General features: G+C 41.8%; 1 protein-coding gene across 1 annotated transcript in view; it reads right to left on the bottom strand.

Annotated features, from left to right (window-relative positions):
• LOC126367002 (uncharacterized) overlaps positions 1 to 25848 on the bottom strand; it is a 109649-nt gene that overhangs the window by 17310 nt on the left and 66491 nt on the right. Inside the window, exons 8-32 of the mRNA XM_050010351.1 lie at positions 25734 to 25834; positions 25141 to 25392; positions 24416 to 24537; positions 23870 to 23992; positions 21110 to 21282; positions 20594 to 20722; positions 19843 to 19999; positions 19051 to 19228; positions 18456 to 18560; positions 17429 to 17692; positions 15446 to 15533; positions 15158 to 15277; positions 14189 to 14316; positions 12355 to 12479; positions 11709 to 11853; positions 10815 to 11023; positions 10192 to 10308; positions 9518 to 9656; positions 8869 to 9002; positions 7928 to 8113; positions 7452 to 7600; positions 6535 to 6671; positions 5728 to 5854; positions 3627 to 3775; positions 2594 to 2735 (exon numbers count right to left, since the gene is read on the bottom strand). Coding sequence (XP_049866308.1) covers positions 2594 to 2735; positions 3627 to 3775; positions 5728 to 5854; positions 6535 to 6671; positions 7452 to 7600; positions 7928 to 8113; positions 8869 to 9002; positions 9518 to 9656; positions 10192 to 10308; positions 10815 to 11023; positions 11709 to 11853; positions 12355 to 12479; positions 14189 to 14316; positions 15158 to 15277; positions 15446 to 15533; positions 17429 to 17692; positions 18456 to 18560; positions 19051 to 19228; positions 19843 to 19999; positions 20594 to 20722; positions 21110 to 21282; positions 23870 to 23992; positions 24416 to 24537; positions 25141 to 25392; positions 25734 to 25834 — 3699 coding nt within the window. The remainder of the gene's footprint in view (positions 1 to 2593; positions 2736 to 3626; positions 3776 to 5727; positions 5855 to 6534; positions 6672 to 7451; positions 7601 to 7927; positions 8114 to 8868; positions 9003 to 9517; positions 9657 to 10191; positions 10309 to 10814; positions 11024 to 11708; positions 11854 to 12354; positions 12480 to 14188; positions 14317 to 15157; positions 15278 to 15445; positions 15534 to 17428; positions 17693 to 18455; positions 18561 to 19050; positions 19229 to 19842; positions 20000 to 20593; positions 20723 to 21109; positions 21283 to 23869; positions 23993 to 24415; positions 24538 to 25140; positions 25393 to 25733; positions 25835 to 25848) is intronic.

Raw genomic sequence — 25848 nt, 5'->3', positions numbered from 1 at the left:
AAGCCGACCACCTCTCGCGCAATCGCGCAGGCTCCGAATGGCACCTACAAGTGGAGGCGACATCAAAAATATTCCATCGCTGGGGCACTCCAGACGTCGACTTATTTGCCTCAAGAACAGCACACGTCGTTCCGAATTATGTTACGCGCGACTTGTCAGACTCGAACGCCTGCTATCACAACGCGTTCAGCAAATCCTGGCATTACAGTCTTGCTTGGCTGTTCCCTCCACCGGGGCTAATCCCACGTGTTCTTCAACATCTCAACGCGGCGTCGGGACACTTCATAATGATAACCCCGAAATGGACGAAACCGTTTTGGCGACCCGACCTGAAGCTCCGAGCGTTGACACGGCCGATGAAAATACAGAATCTTCAAGACACGCTGATAGATACGAAAACGGGCCATCCTCCAGCTCAAGTCAACAGCCTGGAACTAGAAGCCTGGCTCATTTCGGGTGGGATACGTTAACCGAGAACTGGTCTCAGGAAGAAAAGAACCTTCTTTTATCGTGTTGGAGACCTTCGACATTTAAAACGTATGCGCCAATTTGGGCTAGGTGGTCAAGCTGGTGTCGTGAGAATAATGTTACTCCACACTTACCAAAACCACCACAAGTGGCTAGATATTTGGCACATCTATTTCTGTCTGGAAATCTAGCATACCGTACAATCCTTGTTCACAAGTCAGCTATAGCATCTGTCTGCGAGACTGTTTCCAATGTACAGATTTCTAGTAGCAATATTGTAAAGCATATTCTGAAAGCAATTTCTCTAGCCAGACCTGTACCTCCCAAGGTTCCCATTTGGGATGCAAGACTAGTTATTAGACATTTAAGATCTACAAACCCACATAACAGTCTGTTTGATATTTCAAGACGAACAGCTACGATCTTATTGCTAGCATCCGGACGCAGAGTACATGACCTGTCATTGTTACATTGCGATCAAGACCATTTTATAGTCGATGCTGATTCTATTACTCTGTGTCCCTCATTTGGCTCAAAAACCGATTCAACGTCGTACCAACAATCAAAGTGGACGTTATTACACGCTCCTGATAAAAACATCAGCCCAGTTTACTGGCTGAAAGCGTTAGTAGAAATAACAAAAAATATTAGAGGTCCTTTCACAAATTTATTTTTAACAACTAGAGCTCCTCATCAGCCAGCTTCACCGGCCATCATAGGAGGTTGGGTTAGGACCCTGCTGAAGGATGCTGGCATACATGCGTCCCCTGGTAGTTGTAGAGCAGCAGTATCGTCGTTAAACTGGATAGAAAATTACCCTGTTAATGAAATTCTAGCGAAAGCCAACTGGCGGCATGAATATACCTTTAGGAAGTTCTATAAGAAACCTATATCTAAAACAGATAATAGCGTGTCTGAGAAATCTTTATCCCAATATTTTTCTATGCCCTCGTAGATGTGTTAATTAATTGAATTAATCAAATTAAGCTGATTCACTTATCAGAAATGTTTTCCTATTGTTTGTATACATACAATATACACTTCATGTAATCACATTGTTGCGTATTTCATTTTATTATTTTCCACACAAGCCACCAGGAGATAACAAACACGTCTCTCATAAATGGACTTCGGACGTCTAACGGAACACATAATATAAAAATTTTACCTTCCAATAAAATTTGTATTATGTTTCCTCCGACGTCCGAAGTCCATGTTAGGTCTTCCTGGTGGACCTCAACATCATTATGAGCCGAACAATGAGGTAAGAATATGGCGGCTTGTATGGCTCGGGCGGGGGGGATAGTACCCCGTTTAGCCACCAGGGGGCCCTTGGCAAGGGTTTTCCTAGACGGGAAGCGACATCTAGCGGCGCGATGCGGTATGAGGACGAGGCACTCTCATAAATGGACTTCGGACGTCGGAGGAAACATAATACAAATTTTATTGGAAGGTAAAATTTTTATATTGTTTCTGAGAACTGCAATCGCCACTTTGGCTTTGGTAGTTTGCTGGTGTTGATTCAGGTAGACACAAAATTTATTATACTCGAATGTGACAGCTTTAAAAATAGTGCTTTAAAAGTAGAAGAAACAGGTAAAACTAGTTTCAGAACTGGTGTAGATTCCCTAATATTGCCATCCTTCTCTTACGACAAGTGCAAGAAAGAGACAGATCGAGTTTTAAGCTGGTGTCAGCCAGAATCAAAGTCAAAACCCAATGCAAAACTATGTCTGTTTCTTGCACTTATAGTCTTCTTCTATCGTCTGGTGTCAGGGTTATATTGAGCCGCCAAAGGCCCCTGACATGGCTCATGTAATGACTACTTACTTACATCAGTACGTAGTAACTGGGACCAACCACTGAACATGCCGCCTTCGGAAGCACGGATCATCTTACTTTCGGACAATCAGGTGATTAGCCTGTAATGTTGTCCTAACCAAACTAGGGATCACAAAGTGATTTTTGTGGTATGTCCCCACCGGGATTCGAACCCGGAACCTCCGGATCTTGAACCCAACGCTCAACCACTGGACCACGGAGGCACTTATAGTTAGAGAAGGATAGTATTATTTTTTAGAACTGTCATTTGAAAATCTGTCACCACATAAGCTAGTGCACTCACCCGGTATACTGCACGAACTCTTGCAGCAGTTGTTTGACCTCGTTCAGATCATCTTGCTTCTCCAGCGGCAGTAGCTCCACCATCTCGTGGTTGCACTTGTCCTTGAACGACCCGTCGATGTCGTACACATATGCGATGCCGCCTGGGGATTAGGGAGTGGCATTTGAGTGATACATGACCTTGCTGGCTCAATAGGCTAGTTTCCAACTAGTGAAATCAGTTACTTTTTACTAAACGTCAAAACACGAAATTACTATGGAGTTTGTATGAAGAAGCACACTGCGACGTCATAGAAAACCTTGTAGGTATGACGGTTATTATGTAATAGTCAAAATCAGTTACTTTGTACTAAACGTCATAACAAAAAATACTATGGAATTTGTACGTAGACGTCACACTGTGACGTCATAGAAAACCTTGTGGTTTGCCGGTTATTATGTAAAGTCTGAGATAATAGAGCGTAAAAAGGCGATAGCACGCCTCAGATACATACACACATGCCTATTTCCCGTTGTATAGGCAAGAATGGAGAATGCTACACCGACAAGAGCGTGGCTCTTAAACTAATGATGAGCAGCAGCAGAGACTACTGAATTCTAGGATCCTGACACACCAATTTCGCTTCATTCACTCTCATCTAAGACTAAATTCATGCTCGCCGGTTTAGAGTACTCTGGTGTCGGAAAGGCCAGGGTCTTTCTTTAAGACACCCTAGATCTGATCGCGGTATCTCCCAAGGCCTTCTTCTTCCAAGTCCAAGTCTACTTTCATTTATTATATCTAAATGTCCGAACCATAACCATAGAATAAGGAATAATACTACGTATAGAACGGCAACTCTCCGCTCCCCACCGGCGTCTGAGCTAGGTTTACCTCCCTTGAACATAGTTTAGACTTGAATCGTATGGTGCCAGAAGTCACAAACACAGATGCAGTCAATTTGTAGTGTCTGTGTAAAACTAGTTTAAATGAAGTGTCCGGGGTGTGCCATAATTCGCCGCCGAGACGCTTCATACCAGTTGTTGGTACTGACCACTCATGCCAGCAGCGAAGTTCCGGCCGGTGAGCCCCAGGATGAGCACGGTGCCAGCCGTCATGTACTCGCAGCCGTGGTCGCCCACGCCCTCCACCACCGCCGTGCAGCCCGAGTTGCGCACGCAGAACCGCTCCGATGCTATGCCTCTGTGGAATACAAGGAGTTCAGTCAGTATAGACCGTAGTAACGTTAATAATAACCCTGCCACCATGGTTAGTCGTTCGTTGAGTGGACCACAAAGACATTTCATGACACATATCCTCTAGACTTTTGGTGGCTCAATAGGCCAGTTTCCAAGCAGTTAAATAAGTTACATTTTACTAAACGTCAAAACACGAAATTACTATGGAATTTGTATGAAAAAGTACACTGTGACGTCATAGAGAAACGTGATAAATGTTTGACTTATTGATTAAAATTCATAAATGAGTTAAATAGAAAAATGTAAATGTTTGTCGTTAGTTTTTGATCTGTCTTTATTTAGTAATTAAAATTTCATAATTAATATTGAACCTAGTACACGACCCAATTGAATGAATTAATGTTTATTTCGGATTTGATTCCATAGGTGTTAGTAGGTACAACTGAACTTAATGTTAATGTTAGTAAGTTTGTTCAATTGTAATGCTCGTAAACATAAACAGCCTATATACTATATATACTATATACACGAAATCGGATTGAGGGGACAGCTTACGCTATATGCGGACGACACGTGCTTGTTCTACTTCGGCAGCGACGTTCATGCTATAGTGGAATCTGCTCAAAATGATTTAAATAAACTTAATGCTTATTTCCAAAATAATTTGCTAACAATCAACACGGCTAAATCAACGTACATTATATTCTCCGCAGTCAATAAAAAAATTGCTAGTTTCAAACCCTTAACAATAAATGGTGACGTCCTTAATGAAAAACATCAAGAAAAATACCTTGGCTTAATTTTAGATAGTCAACTTACTTGGAAACCACACTTAAAAAAATTGAAGTCAAAATTGTCATCTTTAACTGGAGTCCTATACGGAGCTACACGTTGCCTACCGCGCCTAGTAAAATATACCATCTACAACTCACTCGTCAAACCGCACATTGACTACCTAATTGAACTATGGGGGTCGGCCGCGAAAACTAATCAGATAAACCTACAGAGGTCTCAAAATAAACTCATAAAAATACTTTTTAACTTTAAACGTTTAACTCCCACAAAGAAAATTTATAAAACGACACATATAATGAATGTCAAACAAACCTATACATACAATACCTGCCTACTAATAAGAAAAATAATAAATAAAGACCTACATTCGCAACTTACCTTCACAAAAAAAGTAACTGTACAAAAGCGTATTATGAGACGGGCTAGTTTTCTTTGCACTGGACGACCAAGGACAAATTATGGAAAAAAAAGTGTAGTTTACGAAGGAGTGCAGCTTTATAACCATCTACCCACTGAGATTAAAAATACTAAAACTCTAAATATCTTTAAAAAGGCATTAAAAGCCCACATTCTTAAACATTATTAATGGTTTTAATCATAGTGTGAATCTTGTGTTGCTGGTGGATGGAACAATTAAAGTGTCGACGCATATGGAACACAGATACCTACCTACTAATTAGTATAGTAAGTCTCGGAATGTTATTTAAGTACCTACCTACCTTAGTCCAATTCCAATGTTGTTTAAACTACTATATTATGAAATTGATTGTTTCTCAGTAAGCGAATCAAATGTATTCTTTTGAGAAATAAAGTATCTTAAACCTTAAACCTTAAACCTATATATACGTCACACTGCTGGGCAAAGGCCTGCCCTCAATCAACCGGAGGTTGTATGGAGCATACTTCACCACGCTGCTCCACTGCGGGTTGGTGGAGGTGTTTTACGGCTAATAGCCGGGACCAACAGCTTAACGTGCCGTCCGAAGCACGGAATCATCATATTTTTTCAGACAATAAGGTGATTCAAGCCTTAAAAGTCCTTACCAAACAAAGGACAGTCTCACAAAGTGATTTTGACAATGTCCCCATCGGGAATCGAACTCGGATCTCCAGATCGTAATGCTCGTAAGAATAAGAAAAATAGGAATAAGAAGATTGTACCTGAAGTAAGCCCTTCCGGATGTGGCTCCGTACAGGCACACGTTGCCGACGATAACGTTGAGGTGCGACTCGAACGGGGAGTTCTTGGGAGGGTAGATGATCACCGTGCCGCCAGACAAGCCCTTGCCTGGAAACCATTATCATCATCATCATCTCCCTAGCATTATCCCGTTTCTCACAGGGTCCGCTTACCTAACCTGAAGATTTGACAGGTCCGGTTTTTTACAGAAGCGACTGCCTGTCTGACCTTCCAACCCGCTAAGAGAAAATCAGCCCAATGCAGGTCACATACCTCTGAAACGCATTTCTCGGGAATATGGGTTTCCTTCACTGCTAAAGAACGTGAATGACCCAAACAAGAATTCGAAAACAAATTCGACAATCTTGGTTTAGGCCTCTGCTGCATTCGAACCTGCGACTTCTGTCGGAATGTAAGGGGCATTTGGTTTTTTGGAAATAAAAGCAGTCAAGGTAATAAAAATACATAACATAAACAGCCTATACACGTCCCACTGCTGGGCACAGGCCTCCTCTCAATCAACCGGAGGGGGTATGGAGCGACTCCCCCACGCTGCTCCACTGCGGGTTGGTGGAGGTGTTTGGGCTAGTAGCCCGGGACCGACGGCTTAGCGTGCCAAGAAGGCTCCTTGGCAATCAGGTGATGCAAGTCCTTACTAAACAAATAATCAACATAACCCTTCTTTATTTTATACCCCACAATTTTCTCGAGCACATTTCCACTGGGGTTCTATGTGGTGTACTCTTGAAGTGATTGATAACCCTGTTTTAACAGGGCACTCGACTTACCGACATAATCATTGGCGTCTCCTTCCAGCGTGACAGTGATGCCTTTAGAGAGGAAGGCGCAGAAGCTCTGCCCCGCGGAGCCAACTAGAGAGATGTTCACTGTGTATCCGTCCGGGAGACCATGGTCGCCGTATTTCCTGCGAGAAGGCAAGTAGGGTGACAACTTCAACATAGAATAACGGCCTCCGTGGTCCAGTGGTTGAGCGTTGGGCTCATTCGGTCCCGGGTTCGAATCCCGGTGGGGACATATCACAAAAATCACTTTGTGATCCCTAGTTTGGTTAGGACATCACAGGCTGATCACCTGATTGTCCGAAAGTAAAATGATCCGTGCTCCGGAAGGCGTGTTAAGCCGTTGGACCCGGTTGCTACTTACTGATGTAAGTGAGTAATCGTTACATGAGTCATGTCAGGGGCCTTTGGCGGCTTTAGGGTTGCTGAGGCTAGTAATCCTCCTCACAACCCACACGACAGAAGACTTGAACATAACAACATAACATAGCGTCATGCCTTATCCCCGAAAGCGTAGGCATCTATGTCAAAACTATGCTATACAGGGTGTAAGTGACATCATAACGAATACTGAGGGGGATGATTCAGACCATGATTCTGAGTTAATATCAAGTGGAATTTTCCGTCATTACCTCCCTCTTTTTACTGTAGTCACACCCCGGACACTTCATACAAACAACCTCGTTTTACACAGACACTACACATTGATATTATCTCCACGCGCAACTGTGTGTGATGTCTGACACCTTACGATTCAAGTCTAAACTATGTTCGAGGGGGGTGAGGTAAACCTAGCTCAGATGCTGGCGGGGAGCGGAGAGTTGCCGTTCGATACGTAGTGTTATTCGTAGTGATAAGCTGCTAAGAGTACACTCTCTGTCTCACACCGTAATGGTACAACTTACATAGCGATGTGGTATGAGAGCGTGGAGGTGAAGGTGCGGTCCTCGTTGGTGATCCTCATGGAGATGTCCACGTGTTTCTGGCTGCCGTCCAGTATCCCGGCGCACTGTTCGATCAGCTGGTTGTCCAGGCGCTTCTCTAGTTGGAAGTCCTGAGCGGAAAATTATGGGTTATTCTATTATTAATATAACTGATTATAATTGTTTATTTTAATGTTTGTTTTGAGTGCTTAAGGGTTTTGTATTTGTGTATTATGTTCACCGTCTTACCAACAAAGAATATAAGGGTTCCACTTTCCCTTCTGAGGTTCCAAGAACAAGATATTTCATAGCTAAGCAAGTTGAATCCAAGTATCAAATAATTCGATTGAACTTTGCTCGGCTGTCAAATACTTAAAGGCACGTTTGCGTTTCTTTTGCGTGCCATAAAGGCTTTATTGTATTGTAAGCATCAACCTCTAAAAATAAACCAATCTCACCTGCGACTTGGACCCTCCAATGATGTTCACTCCGGGGCGCATATGTAGAGCGTTCTTCAGTATGAGACTCAGGTTGAGCATCCTCGCCTTAGGGTTTTCGTTGTTCTCGCGGACCTTCAGCAGGTCCGTGCGCCCGATCAGGTCCTGGAACCTGCGCACGCCCACCTCGGCCATGTGTTGGCGGACCTGGGGACGTGAGGGTTTTGTTAATGGTGTAATGATGAGGCGGTGAACGGAGGTAAATATGGAAGCAGTCTCTGATTACTGACGCCAAAATACACTCAAAGTAGCGAAATAATCTTAAAATTGGTTTAATGTCGTTATTTGTCTGTGCTTAGCCACTTACACGATTTCGTAAATAACTTGACATACCGGTAAGTGGCAAAAAGCCATGGAAAATTCCACTTTATATTAATTCAGAATAATGAGCTGAATCACCCCTCTCAGTATTTGTTACGATGTCACTTACACCCCGTACAAGTACATCCATATACAAGTAGGTATAGGTGTTCGTCTTCTCTTCTTATCGTGTGGGTTGTGAGGTGGAATACCAACCCCATCAACCCTGGTGTCAGGATTATTGAGCAGCCAAAGGCCCCTGACATGGCTCATGTAACGACTACGTACTTATATCAGTAAATAGTGACCGGGACCGACGGCTTAACGTGCCTTCCGAAGCACGGATCTTACTTTCGGACAATCAGGTGAGCCTGTAATGTCCTAACCAAACTAGGGATCACAAAGTGATTTTTGTGATATGTCCCCACCGGGATTCGAACCTGGGGCCTCCGGATCGTGAGTCCAACGCTCAGCCACTGGACCACAGAGGCCGTTGTGACAACGTAACAAATACTGAGAGGGATGATTCAGACCATGATTCAGAGTTGACATCAAGTGGAAAATTCATGAAAATTTTAGCGTGGTCTTTAATTAATTTATACCTCCTCGGCTAACATGAAGAGGTAGTTGATGACATGCTCGGGCTTGCCGGCGAACTTGGCCCGAAGCACCGGGTCCTGTGTGGCGATGCCCACCGGGCAAGTGTTGAGGTGACACTTACGCATCATCGTGCAACCTGCGAAAGATAACATTAATTCAAATAGGGAATACGTATTACAAATGTTTTTTTTTTAAATATAAATATTGGGTTCATTGAAAAGTCTATAAGTATCTCTCTCTCTCTCTCTTTATTTAAGAGCTGCGCTCTTGTAGGTGGAGTAATCGCCTCCATTTTCATTACTCCATAGATAGGGCGTGTAGAATGGTGGTTGCCCCAATCGCCTTCCGTTCTAGTATCTAAGTCCTCTCTATTAGGTACAAAATCACCTCTATAGGTAGCTGTCAAGGCCAACTATTGCGCTAAGAATAAACCAGAGACAAAATAAATAGCAAAATATTTGAAGCACACGCATTATTATCATTATTTATTATTATTATTTTTTTTTTATAATCCCTTTTTTAATACATTGCCACCAAAAAAACAAGCTGCTTATTATCTATCGTTCCATGAGCATTCGTGATCGTTCATGCTAATAAGGGACAAATGAAGAATACAATTTAATTATAGAACTACTCCGAAAGGCCTCTTACCGAGTGCAATGAGCGGCGCAGTACTAAACCCAAACTCGTCAGCTCCCAACAGTGCGGCGACCATCACGTCGAAGCCAGTCCTGATCTGACCGTCGGCTTGCACCACCACTCGAGACCTCAAGTCGTTTAGTACTAACACCTGGAAAGATAACAGACATCAATTATTACATGTTATTAGTTCTTCTTATTCTATAGTGTGGGTTGATGAGGTTGGTTATCCAACTCACACCCCACCGCAGGCCTAGCACGCTTCAATTTGCATACTATGATGGTGTACAAGTTTGTAAGTTACATAAGTTTCACATCACATACCCTTTTGGGCACAACAAAATAGAAGTTTAAAAGAGAGACGGAAGCTTTTAAAATAGTAACATCAGTATTATTAAGGTATTCACCAGTGCTGTAGTAACATTTATTAATTAGACGTTTTTTATTTTTTATATAAAGATTTGTCACTTTTTTCTTCTTTTAATATGTTAGGCAGTTCATTATAAATTTTGATGGACATCACATATGGGCTAGAAGAATGTAGGACCATTCTAAATATAGATAAATTTAATTTTCCCAAATAAAGGTGTATTGTTTTCTCTTCCCCCTCTGGTTCACTGAGGGTATTCTTGTGCCCAGCAGTGGGAAGTGGGCTATTTATGTTATAAATCTGTACAGCCACATACCTGATGTGTCTCAGCCACTCCCAGCTCCCACGGTAACCCAGCGCTCTTGATTCCCGTCCAGGAGCTAGCGCCGGTGCCGCCGTCGTGTCCCGATATTACAATGTGCTCTGCTTTGCCCTGTAACAAGAAACATTAGAGTATGATCAATTTAATAGTGTATATTTCTGTCCAAACTTAGAGCTGGAGTCTGAGTTAGAGTTAAAGCTGTTGTGCCTTTCTGCATCTTGTGTCCATTGTGTTCAATAAAGTCCCCAGCATTATCCCTTTTTTCACAGGGTCCGCTTACCTAATATGATGATTTGACAGGTCCTGCCTGTTTTTTACAAAAGCGACTGCCTGTCTGACCTTACAACCCGCGAAGGGAAAACCAGCCCAATACACGTTAGGTCACATACACCCGAAAACGCATTTCTCGGGAATGTGGCTTTCCTTACGATGTGTTCCTTCGCCGTACTTGGTAATCATTTATGAAACAAACATGAATTCGAAAACAAATTCGACAATCATTGGTTTAGGCCTGTGCTGGATTCGAACCTGCGACCTTAAAGTGAGAGGCTGGCGTTCTGCCAACTGGGCTACCACCGCCACAGCTAGAGTCTAATCTACCAATGAAATATCCTCACCTTAGCGACTCCAGAAGCTACAACCCCCACGCCGACCTCAGACACGAGCTTGACCGAGATCCTGGCGCGCGGATTGGCGCACTTGAGGTCGTATATGAGCTCTGCCAGATCCTCTATGGAGTAGATGTCGTGGTGCGGCGGCGGCGAAATCAGCCCCACGCCGGGGACCGAGCACCGGGTCTTTGCGATGTCTTCGGTTACCTTGTAACCTGGGCGGAATGAAAAGTGCCTTTTTGATACGACTCAATTGAAAGTTGTAGGAGGAGTGTAGTAGGAACCTTTACCTTTCAATCAAACAAATTAGTCTCCTATAACAACAACCATTGCAAAATGTGATCAGAGCGTCTTGATTGAGTTTTTATAGGTCTAAAAACATACCAAACCATAATTTCGCGTATGTGAACAATTATAAATCGACATAATTTTCATTTCTATAAATTAAAATTACATAATGTTAGTTGACATGATGTCATATATAATATACCAATTAAAAAGCAAGACATTTTATGTATAGCATAAAAAAGGGATTATTAAATAAAATAATCTTGACTCCTTTTATTTTCAATAAAACCAAATGACCTTTACATTCCATTTCCATTTACAATCCAATAATTGACAACCACCTTATATTTTTTAATACATCCTTCCGTCCCATTCATTAACCATTCTAAATTCATACTATAAACAACCAAATCACCATTCATCATCCTTCCATAGTATTATTTCTTACATTCTATTCAGTTTCCTACATCTATATACATGATAAAATAAAAAATAGTATAACATAAGTTGCATCCACGTAAGTTGCAATTGCCAAAAGGGTGGAATCTCGTCCAAGACAAATATTTTGTAATCCAATTATATCTTTTTGACTTTTCTCATTGTGTTACTGACCTGGCAGTTCCCCGCCCTCGCCCGGCTTGGCCCCCTGCGCCATCTTGATCTGCAAGTCATCAGCGTGGGCTAGGTACGACGCCGTCACACCAAACCTGCCTGATGCCACTTGCTTGATAGCTGACCGCTTGTTGAACTCAGGGTCCTGAAATACATCCAACAAATGATCAAATTGTCATCATTATCTCCCTAGCGTCATCCCGTTATTTACAGGGTCCGCTTACCTAACCTTGAGATATGACAGATCCGGTTTTTTACAGAAGTGACTGTCTCTCTGATCTTCCAACCCGAAGGGAAAACCAGCCCTCTACAGGTTAGGTCACCTCCGAAACGCATTTCGCGCAAGTAAATGAATAAATTGGGTAGTTTCCTAGGTCAAAAATAAATTATGAAATTCTGATTAGATTGCTATATAAACACAGATCTAAAGATGACAAATACGTTTTAATTTATCCACTTAACTCATAATTGAATTTTATTAAAGAAAAATATAATAACAAGTGACAGGTCACAGGTTGCTTTTTCATACAAATTCCATAGTAACTTCGTGTTTTGACTTTTAGTAAAAAGTAACTGATTTGAGCCGTTGGAAGCCTATTGTACGGTCTTATAATAAGGAGAACCGAAGACCTGAGGAATGCCTCACCTGGTTCAAGTATCTATCGGCGTTTTCACCACCCTCGCCGGTGTTGGACTTGCCTCCGATGCGGTTCATGGCGATAGCCAGGGATGTGTGCGCCTCCAGGGAAATGGACCCGAAGGACATAGCACCTGGAATAAATAAGGCAATACTGTTAGGCAGGTTATACTATACATAGCATGTACTATCATGGGCAATAACATGCCATTTTAGAACCCTGTCGCACTATCATATTTGATATTTTATGACACTTAGGGTTTAATTTGTCAAAAAAAGTTAATGTGACATGGTTTCAAAGTGTCGTGGCCGGATCGTAAAATTGATCATTTCATGATGTAGTCGACCATTTCATGAAATGGTCATATCGTTGAAATGTCAAAGTTTAATGATATATCAATCAACGTTTGGCCATATCGTTAATGTAGGCGGTGTCAATGCTATGTGATGTAATAAAAATGCGAATAGTCGATTAATTTCTTAGGTTCAAAATTATGTATGTATTCGATATGGAAAATTGAACAATAACATTGATTCATCGATTATAATATCAATCAAGTTTTAAATATAATCGACACCAGCGCCACTATTGGTGGATAATGTTACAAATTTTACGATATGATTGCCAACGTTTGGCCATATCATGAAGTAATCATGCATTTAGTTGCTCATATCGTTAAACGTTTTGTGTTCATTGATCTGGCCAAACTACATCATGATGTGGCCGACGAATGAAACATGAAATATGACCATTTCATGAAATGATCGAGCACATCATGAAATGATCAATTTTATGATCTGGCCACGACATATACATATTAAGTACTCGTGACCGTACATTCACTCATCGTCAGCCATATTTAAGTCCTATGTATGTAACAGGGGGCGAGCCTATTAACCTGGCATAAATCCTGGAACATACGTTTTTGTTACGTTCGTTGTTAGGGATCCCGTTTCCGGGTCTAAACCACTGAATTCGACTTTATGAGTTTGTCCGAAAGTAAGATGATCCGTGCTTTGGTTACTACTTGCTTATTGATGTAAGTGAGTAATCGTTACATGAGCTATGTCAGAGACCTTTGGTAGCTCAATAATAACCCTGACATTAGGTTGATGAGGTTTTCAATTCACCTCACAACCCACACGATAGAAAGTAAAAGTAAAGTAAAGTAAAATCTTTATTTCCTCTACAAATAATAAAACACATGGATACATAAATACATACAAAAATACAATATTTGTAGAGGCTGGAGCCTAAACTAGGATACCCTGTGTTTTAGGACTCCAGGCCTCCACCCCCAAAAAGTCATGGTCAAGAAAAAATAACAAAATATAAAAAAATAAAGTTTTTTTTTTAAATTGTTAAGACTAAATCATAAAATATTTATTAAAAAGAAAATATCAAATCTATAAATGCTTGTGTGTGTGAATAGAAGAAGTTTGAATTCATGTTTGGATCATAGATAATTTCTATCACATTTTTTAAAGGATTTGTGTCCCATTAATGGCAATAGGGTCGCCCCCTATTACATGGAACTTAAACATAGCCGAAAGCTACAAGGAAAGAGAGGAAGGGGAAGACCGAGAAGAGCTTACATGGAACCGATAAAGAGAAGGCGAACGTCGTGTCTTATATGGAAGTGAAGGAATTGGCCTTTGATAGACAAGAATTGAGAATGCTACACCGACAAGAGCGTGGCTCTTAATTAGTGATGAAACATAGCTGACGAAGAGTCTAGCAAATGACGGTTCTGGGTGATAGAAAAGTCAACAAGAATAGGAAAATCTAGAGGTATTTCAATCCTTAACTTTATATACTTTTAGAAGTAGAATACTAGATTACCTGTAGCGAATCTCTTGACGATCTCAGAGGCAGGCTCCACCTCGCTCAGCGGGATGGGCTCGTCTAGTTTCACCAGCTCGAGCTGCCCACGCAGGGTGCAAGCCCGCACAGATTCTAGGGAGCTTTCCCTGGGAAACATAATCACGTTATCAATTTTGGTGATTGTCATATGTAAATAAAATGGGGCATATCAATAGAGTAACGCCCTATACGCGGGAGGAGCTTATGAATGCTGCCGAAAATGCTGTCCGAGGGGCGAAATACTGGGTTAAATAAATTTGAATGCCATCGAAATGACAAGAAAAAGAATAAAGTAAATCAATACCTACTAATTTTTCCCAAGCTTTTATCTAGCGGATCATGTGATAAAACTTACCTACTGTTGACAAAACCGTGAATCCTTTGCGTATATATTTATATTTTATTACATTTTTTTATTGGGCCCTCTGTCTTACTTTAGTCTTAAATAGCCCTAAGCTTCGGCGTAAGGGGGATAGCGAGCGAACTGTGTCTCGCTTGCACTTACGTGTAAAGCGGTACACGGTAAGAATTATATTTATATTCTGGTGTGTATGGTAGATATTACGTGACCCCACTGGCGTGGTCGACGATTTCCCTAGTACAGAGCTTATCGCTATCGGCCCACTAGGGTCGATTAATTTTCAAATATAATCCTCTCAGATGACGCCCTGAGCCGACGTTCGCGACCAACTGGGCCTGTTCTCTTATATTTTGTACCGGGTGAACTCTCACCCGCTGAGGACTCCCTCAGCGCTCCCCATTTGTTCGCCTAAGTAGATAATGCGTAACGTAATGTAAAAAAGGCAATGTTGTTGTTGTGAGGTTGATGTTGTTGTTATGAGGTTGATGTTGTTGTTGTGAGGTTGATGTTGTTGTTGTGAGGTTGATGTTGTGTGTCGAAGGTTTTACCTAAATAAACTTTTATTATTATTATTTTTTTTTTGTTACCTAAACTTGTCGTATGCGTTCTTGCTGTTATTGAGCGCCGCCTCCTGCAGGTTGGCGATGGACATCGGGTCGTTGATGTGCCTCTCCCCACCAGCGCGCCAGTGGTAGTTGCCGGGGTTCCTGCAATTATATATTAATATGTCGATTACCCGTCCCTTTCCTTTTCGGCGGATAAGAAAATGACAGGTATAACTTAAAATAAACTTATATGGTGTGTATCGGAATCAGCGTCACTATGTTACTACATAATGCGCTTTATTTATTTTTTTATTGTTAAATTATGTTTACCTCAAAACCAGGGCGTCTTTGACGTCACTGTAGGTCAGAGCGTGTCTGTCGAAAATCTCTTTCGACAGGATTTCGAAGTTCACGCCACCTAGAAAATAAAAGGCTCATATGAATTATTGATGAAATACCAACTGTATAGCTAAGCTGTTACAAAAACATAGTTCTAAATATTTCTTGCAACTCTACTTCTATCGTGTGGTTTGTGAGGTGGATGACCAACCTCATCAACCCTGGTGTCAGGGTTATTATTGAGCCGCCAAAGGCCCTGACGTGACTCAAGTAACGACTACGTATTTACATCAGTAAGTAGTAACCGGGACTAACGGCTTAACGTGCCTTCCGAAGCACGGGTCGTTTTAGTTCTGGACCATCAGGTGATCAGCCTGCAATGTCCTAACCAAACTAGGGATCACAAAGTGATTTGTCCTCACCGGAATTCGAACCTGGGACCTCCGGATTGTGAGCAGAACGCTCAACCACTGGACCACGAGGGCCGTTAAAAAGTAACAAATAATAATAAAAAATATTATAAATTGAGGATGTACGAACTACTCTAAGCGTATTTTTTTTTTGACGTGACTTATTGTAGATTTGCCGCAGATGGCATTAACTACTTGGCCGGACAAATGGGGAGCGCTGAAGGCTCTCACCCGGTACAACGTTTAAGACAACAGGCCTGAGGGTGCCCAGTTGGGCGCGAACCTCGGCTCAGGGCGTCGTCTGAGAGGAAAAATATTTGAAAGAATTAATCGACCCTAGTGGGTCGATAGCGATAAGCGCTGAATGAGGGAAATCGTCGACCACGCCGGCGGGGTCGGTATCGGGGACCACTACTCTAAGCCAACGCGCGTGTTTGAAATGATGTGGAGGAAGCAAGAGTAGTATGCCGGGATCGAAGCAAATGTAATTCCATAGTCTCTGCAACCACAGTGACATAGACGTGAATTTATGTGGGTTTTTCTTCCTTATTCTTCATCATCATCATCATACGCTCATACCCTACGCTCGTTCACTGCTGGACGTAGGCCTCTCCTATGGCAAGCCACTGAGGTCGGTCCTCGGATTATCTCCTCCGCTTTCCCTTTTTATTGGTTTCTTAATATGAATTAACCCTGACACCAGGGTTGATGAGGTTTGTAATGTGTTTCCTCCACACCTATGTTATATGCAAGTGCTCCATATATGTCTATGTTATACAGGTGTTAGTGACATCGTAACCATGAATAACAAGGATATTAGTAAATATAATGACTTCGTGCAAAAATTGAAAACTTACCTAATTAATAAAAAATATTATAATCTGCAGGAGTTTTTAGAATCGAAATAATTATTTTGATCCACGAATTCATTTAATTAAGTTAAAATGCTCTTTGTTATCATGTCTGATGCTGTTGTTGTATTTTATATTGTATTATTGAGTTACTTCTATTTTTTATTTCTATTTTTTTTTGATATATCAAAGAAAGAAAATTTGCAGTGCCCCGACGGGGTGTCATGTTGTAAGTGCTAAATAATTAATTTAAGAACCTTTGTACAGATGATTGCACCAATAAAGAATTAAAGAATTAACCTGAATCATCCCTCTCAGTATTTGTTACGATGTCAGTTACACCTCGTACAAGTACATACAGGTTGCCATACAAGCATCGAATACTGAGGGGGATGGTTCAGACCATGATTCTGAATTGATATCAAGTGGAATTTTCAGTTGGAAAATTTAAGATTTTTTTGTTTTTTAATTATTTTCAGTTCCATACATTTGCGGCGGAAAATTTCACTTGATATCAAATCAGAATCATGGTCTCAATCATCCCTCAAAGTTTTCGTTACGATGTCACTAACACCCTGTATACCACATTAATGAGACGGACATTACACGACCGTCTTAGAAGACATACGTCTTTTGATCAACTCCACAACTGCCGTCCACAGTGCAGGTTGGTCATTCACCTCTATAGATATACATATAGAAGAACCACTCACCAATCCTCGATTGCGTTCCTTTGAAGCATTTATCAATCACATCCTCATTCAAGCCCACAGCCTCGAATATCTGGGCACTCTTGTAGGACTGCAGCATACTGATGCCCATCTTGGCCATGACTTTAGCCAAGCCCGTTTCGATGGCCTTCTGGTACGCTTGGTAGATGTCCTCGTCGGTCAGTGTGGGGTCTAGTATGTTGTCGTTTCGTAGAGCGAACGCTAGCTCGAACGCTAAGTACGGGCAGATCGCGTCGGCGCCGTAGCCTGTACGGGAAAGGAAAGTATTTATCAATCATTTTAAACTTCTCTATTATAATATTTATTGTAAGTAGCGTATTTCGTTTATTAATAAGTATTGATATGTGTGCTTGTACACAACATGGTATAAGAAAACCAGGTATGCTCAAAAGTGTCAGCTAACATTTCAAGGTTAGCCCAGCTGACGTAATCCCACCCTGCGTTGCCATATCGTAAAAACTAAGTTACCCACGGCCAATGTTTTTAATTTACTTTGCAAGGCAATTTTGAACTTTTAGTAAAAGATTTACTTACAGTTTTAATGATTTTTATTATGTGACAAGTAATAGTAATTAGTATTAGTAATGGGAGCTTGGTGGCGCAGCGGTTAAGGCCCGATCTCCCTACCCATCCATAGGGAATGCCCGTGCCCCAGCAGTGGGGACGTTAATGGGCTGATGATGATGATGAATAGTAATGAAACATACATAAACAGCCTTTATACGTCCCACTGCTGGACACAGGCCTCCCCTCAATCAACCGGAGGGGGTATGGAGCATACTACACCACGCTTCAATACATTAGTCAGTAATTCGCTAAATTTTCGGATTAAGCATAGGATTAAGCATATCTGGTTTTGTTACATGATACACGCTATTTGCCCTCTCCTCGATAACCTTTCACTCTCACAGGCCTACTGGAGGAAAGGACCATGACTAACTGTATGAAATAATTCGAATAATGCGTCTGTGTGTTATGTACCGTGGATGTGTGTGTGTGTAGTACTCACCAAGTAGGACGCACATGTGGTGCACCTCCCTAGCTTCAGCGGTTTCCACAATGATGCCAACCTTCATACGCTGACGGGTCTCGATCAGATGGTGATGCACCGCACCTGGCAAATTGGAGCATTTCAGTGTTACTCTGTTTTAAAAAACGACAGAGTGCGAAAGAGAAGTCGCTCTATATATTTTTCTAACGCGTTGATTCCTACACAACTTAGTGCGACTCACTTCTCTTTGCTTTAGTGGGATTCCTAACGGCCTCCGTGCTTCAATCTTTGAGCAGTGGGCTCACGATCATTGGTTTCAAATACCGGAAGAAACATATCTTAAAAATCAAGGTTGATGGTTAGGACTACAGGCTAAACACCCGATTGTCCGAAAGTAAGATGATCCGTACTTTGGCGGGCACGTTAAGTGGAGCGGTTACTACTTAGTGATGTAAGTTTGTAGTCGTGATTCTTGTAATTTGTCCCCACCGGGATTCGAACCTGGGACCTCCGGATCGTAAGCCCAACGCTGAACCCCTGGACCATGGCCGTTGGCCTTATTGACGGAGTTGGCACGTGTCCAAAGAGGTCTTGTTTAGTAAATAGTTCATACCTAGAGCAAGCAGCGAACTGACAGGCACCCTGTCCGGGCCGGCGGCGCGGTCAGACAGCACGAGCAGCTGGTACCCGTCCCGCGCGGCCGCCTCAGCCTCCGCCGCGATGAAGGTCAAAGCTGGCTCCAGTCCTGTAGGGCCGTCGGAGTGCGCAAACGTGCAGTCTAGAACTTTCGTCTGCAAGCAAAATGTCAAATATCATATCTGGAGGGTTAAAAATGCCACATCGAAGCAATTCACCTAAAAGCAATATTGCTATTTGACATTATTGTGCATTGCGCACTTACTTTTATACGCGCAAATGTCAAAATGCAATATTACATTTTTAGATGAATTGCTTCGATGTGGCCTTTTTAAACCCCCTTGTCTCTTCTGGCAGTTTATTTTTGTTTATGTAATAGGTAAGGACCGTAGCACATTATTACTCTATTTCGTCGGGTTACTAGATGTCGCTAACCGAATAACTTACTTAATGTGGAAATAAATGCCCTCTAGTGACGGTGTATCGTATCATAATGAACACTGACAGTTAGTACAAATGCTCACCACAGACGCTCTATTTGCGCGTGTGTTAGCGACAACTTTTCTGGTATCACGAAGAACTCTCCATTTTACGTCTGAATTATCAGCTTTATTTACCGGGCATGTCGTTAAAACCGAATGAAGGATTACGTCCTTTTAGGATCTTACGATTTCATATGAAAGCTGCGAGTTGTCTTCTGATGATTTGTGGCTCTGCCCACCCTATTACGGCCATGATGCCGAGTGCGTATATCAATGTAGACACTTACCCTCCAGCCGCGATGGTTGGTCAGTTTAAGCGCGCGCAGGTCCGGGAGAGACAGTATGGGCTGTGACAAGAATATCCGGTGCACGAATGCTGCGCTTGGGTTTAGGATGTTGGCTGCCGGCCCTATCGGACACAGCAGGGACATCACTATCTTCTCCCTGGAAGTTGAGAAATGACATTAAAAAAAAATCTCAGCAAAATCAATTCGGAAACTCTGGTAAAGCGTTGGCTACTAGCCAAAACACCAACCTGTGGAACAGCTTTGGTTCAATAAAGGATTGAAAAGTTGGTAGGTACTATAGAACAGGGTTAGTGATAGTGTGACAGTGTTCTAATGACAATCCATGATTAAAAATAAATGATTTCTGAAGAATTTAATTAGGACTTACGTATCAGTAACGCCATCTAGCGATACTTAGTATACATTTTGAGTTACAGCATGGTGCGTAGGACAGCTCAGCTGTCAAAATAGTATTTTTTTGTTTCTCCTTCGCAGTAGGTTTTACTCGTCTCACTACACTAGTGCCATCTAGAGGTACTAACAGTCATATCTCAATAATCAATTACCTAATTGAATGAATCACTGGGTTGGTGACCTGTATGAACAGCGGGTTGAAGTATTCATATGGCAGTAGTTGTGCGCCGTTACAGTTACGTACTGCCCAGTGCTTCTATACAAAGCATACCACCACTTAGATCTCACGTCTCAGTAGCGCCATCTAGTGAGATACTAAGATTAACATCTCAGTTACCTGAACGGATCAATGGGCGGGTTGGTGACCTGCGCGAACAGCTGCTTGAAGTACTCGTATGGCAGCGGCTGGAACTGCGACAGACACGCCAATGGGGCGTCGTTACCCATACTGCCCAGGGCTTCTTTCCTGGAAAGCACACGAGTTATTGTAGACATATGGGAACTTTGACAGGTCCGGTTTTTTACAGAAGCGACTGCCTGTCTGACCTTCCAACCCGCGAAGGGAAAACCAGCCCAATACAGGATAGGTCACATACCTCCGAAAATGCATTTCTCGGGAATGTGGGTTTCCTCACGATGTTTTCCTTCACCGCTGAGCACGTGGTAATCATTTATGATCCAAACATGAGTTCGAAAACGAATTCGACATTGGTTTAGGCCCTGTACTGGATTCGAATCTGCGACCTCAAAGAGGCAAGCGTTCTACCAACTTGGCTACCACGGCTGGCCTACCTTTTCGGGAACATAGGCAAAAAAATATATTTAATTGCTAATAATTCTTTGAAGAACTTACTTATTCTGAATCATGGGCAGCAAGAGCATGTTGATGGCCTCGATGGTGTATCCGAACAGGCTGAGCCGCTTGTCTGACAACCCGAATATGGCGCCGTTCTGCGCGCCGCCACCATTATGGACCACCGTGCCATTCTCCGCCGCCACCGACTTGTGGATGTCTTCCATCGTTATCTGAGAATATATAGTAACGTGTTAGGTTATTTACTTATATAAATCAGACAACATCATCCGTACAATTATATCCCTTAACCTAATACTACATATAATACAATATAAAATAATAATAAGCTAGCACTTTTCGTGCTGTTTCGGTATATTGATGTAAAAGAGGTATTGTGTTGGCAACACCAACACGCGCGCATGTGCGGTTCAACAGGAAATGAAAAGAGATAACGACGCCAAAGCCGCTTCTCGACCGACTCCGACTCCGCCGCCGCCGCACGCGTGTTTATTGCCTGTCCGTTAACGCTGTCTGTACTATGAGTTAAAATACAGCCTTTTCTAATTCACTGGCTCGTTTTTAATTTAATTATTCACATCACTGAGCCTCTCTATATTGCCTAGCCAAATTATTTTTGGTCCCTCTGGGTCGTACTTTAGTTTTGACCTCCTAAGGCCGAGATTTACAGATACAATAGTTAAACAATAGGGTTTGGATTTTAAAAGGATATTTGGTCTTACGGCTTTAAATGGCCGTAAGGTAAGGAGTGAGGGGCGCGCGGATTGTCAATCTCGATCGCACGTTACGCGGCATGCGGTAAGATTGTGATTTATGTATGGAGTGTCCAGGGTGCGCTATTAGGGCTTATTACACGATACATGACAGTCTACATGCGTCAAGGTCACGGCTGGTTACCATGGTTACTCCCCACCAACTCGCTCGAGATCGTGGTTTCCATGGTTACGACCCGCCGATTTGCTATTAGACTACACGATCTGAACGAACGGGAGTTGGTGGGGAGTAACCATGGCAACCACCGTGACCTTGACGCATCTAGCCTGTCGGACAGGTAGGTGTAATAAGCCCTTTAGTCTTAAATGGTCGTGAGCTGAGTGCGCACACTCTTGCTCGCACTTACGCGCAAAGCGGCACACAATGAAATTAAGATCTTTGTATCTTGAATTGTATAAACACTGTCAACCGATGAAACTGTGCAATCCAATTTGCGCTTATGTGTCACCGGTCAGCTGCACAAGGTGTTCCTAACTACAGGTGTAAGCGCGTAGAGGTTTGATTCAATAGCGATTTGGGTAACAACAGTAAGTAGCCAATTATGTTTGTTTGTTGCATAATAAAGTCCAAACCAAAAGCTCGGTTATGTCGCACTGGACTAGAACTTAAACTTTATCTAATTCGATACAAAAATTTTGTCTATGCCTAGAGAAATGTCACTTTGACAGTGACAGTTGATCACTTTATTCATTCATTCATTCGTTCACTCTTTCACTATCAGTCGGCCATGGAACATCTTAGTAGAGTAAGCCCTGTATGCTCGGTTGGTTGAAGAAAGACCTGAGGGCCTGAAGAGGTCACATTGAATCAATTCAATTTAAACTAGTAATATTGCAATTTGACAATTACGCATATAAAAGTCAATGCGATAATTTTAGATGAACTGATTCAACGTTCGCTCGCTCAATATTGGATCGTATTCACGCTGATTATGTTATAAAAAGTAACTGTACCATCCGTAAAGTTATCGTGAAAGTATAATTTCTGACCGATTTAGCCACAAAAAAATATCTCTTAACATTTTTTGCATCGAATTAGAAGAAAAGTTACAGAAAACTCGAAATAAAATCGACTAAAAAGCGTCAAAAACGTTCAGCAATTTCGAAAACATCCCACTCCGCATGCGTGTTCCAACTCACCATCTGTCAATATAACGAATTATTTTTTTCCAACGGCACACCAATCGCAGCATAGAAACAGAGAAAATCGACGATTGAGTGAATATTACGTTTTGTGTTAGCGATATAATGATGCTAATTCCTACAAACACCTCCTAATTTTAGTTTAAGTATTACCTGTCATTTTCTTATCCGCCGAAAAGGAAAGAGACGGATGATTGACAGCTGTTAATTAACCCGGGCGAATCAAGTGGGCATCTCGCTGATATGCAACACCATTAACGTGCGCTGGCAACTAACTTAATTCTGTCAGGTAATTGGACATAGCATAAATTTTATGCGTGTCAAGCATCCGTTCGTGTTTTATTCGGCGGATAAGAAAATGATAGGTATAACTTACAATAAATTTAGATGGTGTATACTGGAATAGGCACCAATATTAAATTATTTTTAAGTTAGAATAGTGAAATACATAAATAGGGACGTTCACATAATATTATGAAAACAAGTTTACTTAATACAGTTTCAAATATTATAAACAAGAATAGTTTATCAAAGAGCATTCTTTAATAAATAGGCGTGTTTTAAAACTTTACCAAAACATGCATTTAAATACATTAATTTAAATACACTTAAAAAAAAAAAAAAAAAAATGAAATGTACTGATTTGTAGCTTAATGTAATGAATTTCCTGGTTAACATTTATGCAAATTTAAAAAACAAATTAATTTATTTTGTAAAATAAATACTTGTAATGGAACGCTAAGAATCGAAATGCCTAGAATCGAAACTATAAAGTAAATAAATAAAATATAATTGCATACAAAACGCGACCCATACACCTTACGATATGCAGGTACGCGGCCGTGCAGCAGCCATAGAGTAGCAACTTCAGACTGCATATTACCTGTTCCTTGAGCCACTGCGAGTGCGGTCGACTCTTGGCAATTTTGAGCTTCAGTTCCACATCTTGGATGATCTTCTTCTCTTCAGTGTCCACTAGCAACATACGGCCAGGCTTGAGACGACTCTGGAAAATTGAAGATAGAATAGTAAAAGAAAAATATAATATGAGTCGCTTTAGCTAACGATGCTGAACGCCTCCTTTGCTCACATTAGTCTTAAGTCAGTATCATATCCCGTTTTAATAAGCTCGCTTCCTCAACCTAAAGATTTCACAGGTCCGGTGTTATACAGAAGTCACTACCTGTCTGGTCTTCCAACCCTGAAGGGAGTAATAGCCCAATACAGGTTACACATTAGTCTTAAGTCGTTTTTGTAAAATTATTCTTTATTTTATTTTTATGTTTGTTTGTTACACCATATAATGATTCGAATTCGCAATAAAAAAAACCAATTACACCCATTTTTTGTCCCATACCTTAAGTCCTCAACCCATGTTAAAGTTACCTAACCTCACATATTTTCATACTCGTATAAACGACTAACGTACCTTCAAAATAACCTTCTCGGGGTCGACATCGTAAACGCCGACCTCAGAAGCCATCACAAGTATATTTTCACTGGTTACGTAGAACCGGGACGGCCGCAGACCGTTCCTGTCCAGAATGGCACCTGAAAGACACAACAGAAATAATTTATTGAGCACAAAGAAAGAAATAATTTATTGAGCACAAAGAACAGACTTAAAAGAAGACATCACATGACATCATCAACAGCCTATACTCGTCCGTTGCTGGACATAGGCCTCTCCTATGGCACGCCGCTAAGCTCGGTCTTTGGCTTTTCTCCTTCAGACGAATGTCGTCACTCCATCTAGCCCAAGGGTATCTTACACTACGTTTTTGGAGACGCCGCCTCCACTTGAGAACCCCTCTTTCCCAGTGGTTGTCGGTTTAGCTCTCTTATTTCAGATGCGATCCGTTAGAGACCCGCTTTACAGCTCTCTGAGCGACTTTGAAGCTCTGAACTAGTCACATGACATAGACATATCTTACGAAACGATTACGTGAGACAAACTCACAAAAAGTAAGCCTTCTAAAAATTTTTAAAGTGTAAATTAACGGTGTGCAATCCACTCGTTTTTAAACCCTGTTGCCACTCGGTTTTAAACCCTGTTTCTGAGGTATAAAATTGATAACGTTTATCGAGTTTACATCCAAACACACCAGCTTAAAACCTGGTGGATTACCCGTATTAACAGTAGTACCAACTTACCGATGTAGCGTCCATCAGTGAAGGACACTAAGGCTGGTCCGTCCCAAGGCTCCATAGCGCAGGACGCCCACTGGTAGTAGTCCCTCTTCTCCGGAGGCATAGTGGCGTCATTGTGCCACGCTTCTGGCACCATTGTCATCACTGCTTCGGGAAGAGTTCGTTGACCGCAATGGAGCAGGAATTCAAGGACGCAATCCGCTGAACCGGAGTCTGAGAGATTCGGCTCCACTACTGGGTATAGCTTCTTCAGTTCTGTGAGTAGGAAAGAGTCAATCGATAAAAGATTAAAGGATTATGGAGACGTTGGTGTTAAGCCACATTTGAGTGAAATCAGAGCGGAAGGATTGTATGGAGTATCAACATTTATGAATTACTGTGAGTTGTCACAGCAACGTCCAGATTAGATTTGCCGATATAGTTACCGCAGTTTTAGAGTAATTAATACAAAACAAGAAATCCATAGGTCCGTTAGCTTTGATTCTTCTTAAGTAGACGCGCCGCTAAAGGAAGAAGTGCTTGGGCGTGTGATCATCATTCATTGCATATTGATTGGTCCTATTACACACGGTTTAGTCGTAGTGGAAGTAACTTACCAGAATCCTCGAAGAGATCGCTTTTCATGACACCCTCGCGAGCCTTCATCAGGTTGACGTTACCTCGTAATGTATTTATTTCGCCATTGTGGGCAAGTACTCTGCAAACAAACAT

This window comes from Pectinophora gossypiella, chromosome 5 (assembly GCF_024362695.1).
Source record: "Pectinophora gossypiella chromosome 5, ilPecGoss1.1, whole genome shotgun sequence".
Taxonomy (NCBI): Eukaryota; Metazoa; Arthropoda; class Insecta; order Lepidoptera; family Gelechiidae; genus Pectinophora; species Pectinophora gossypiella.
This window is presented reverse-complemented; position numbering and strand designations above follow the sequence as displayed.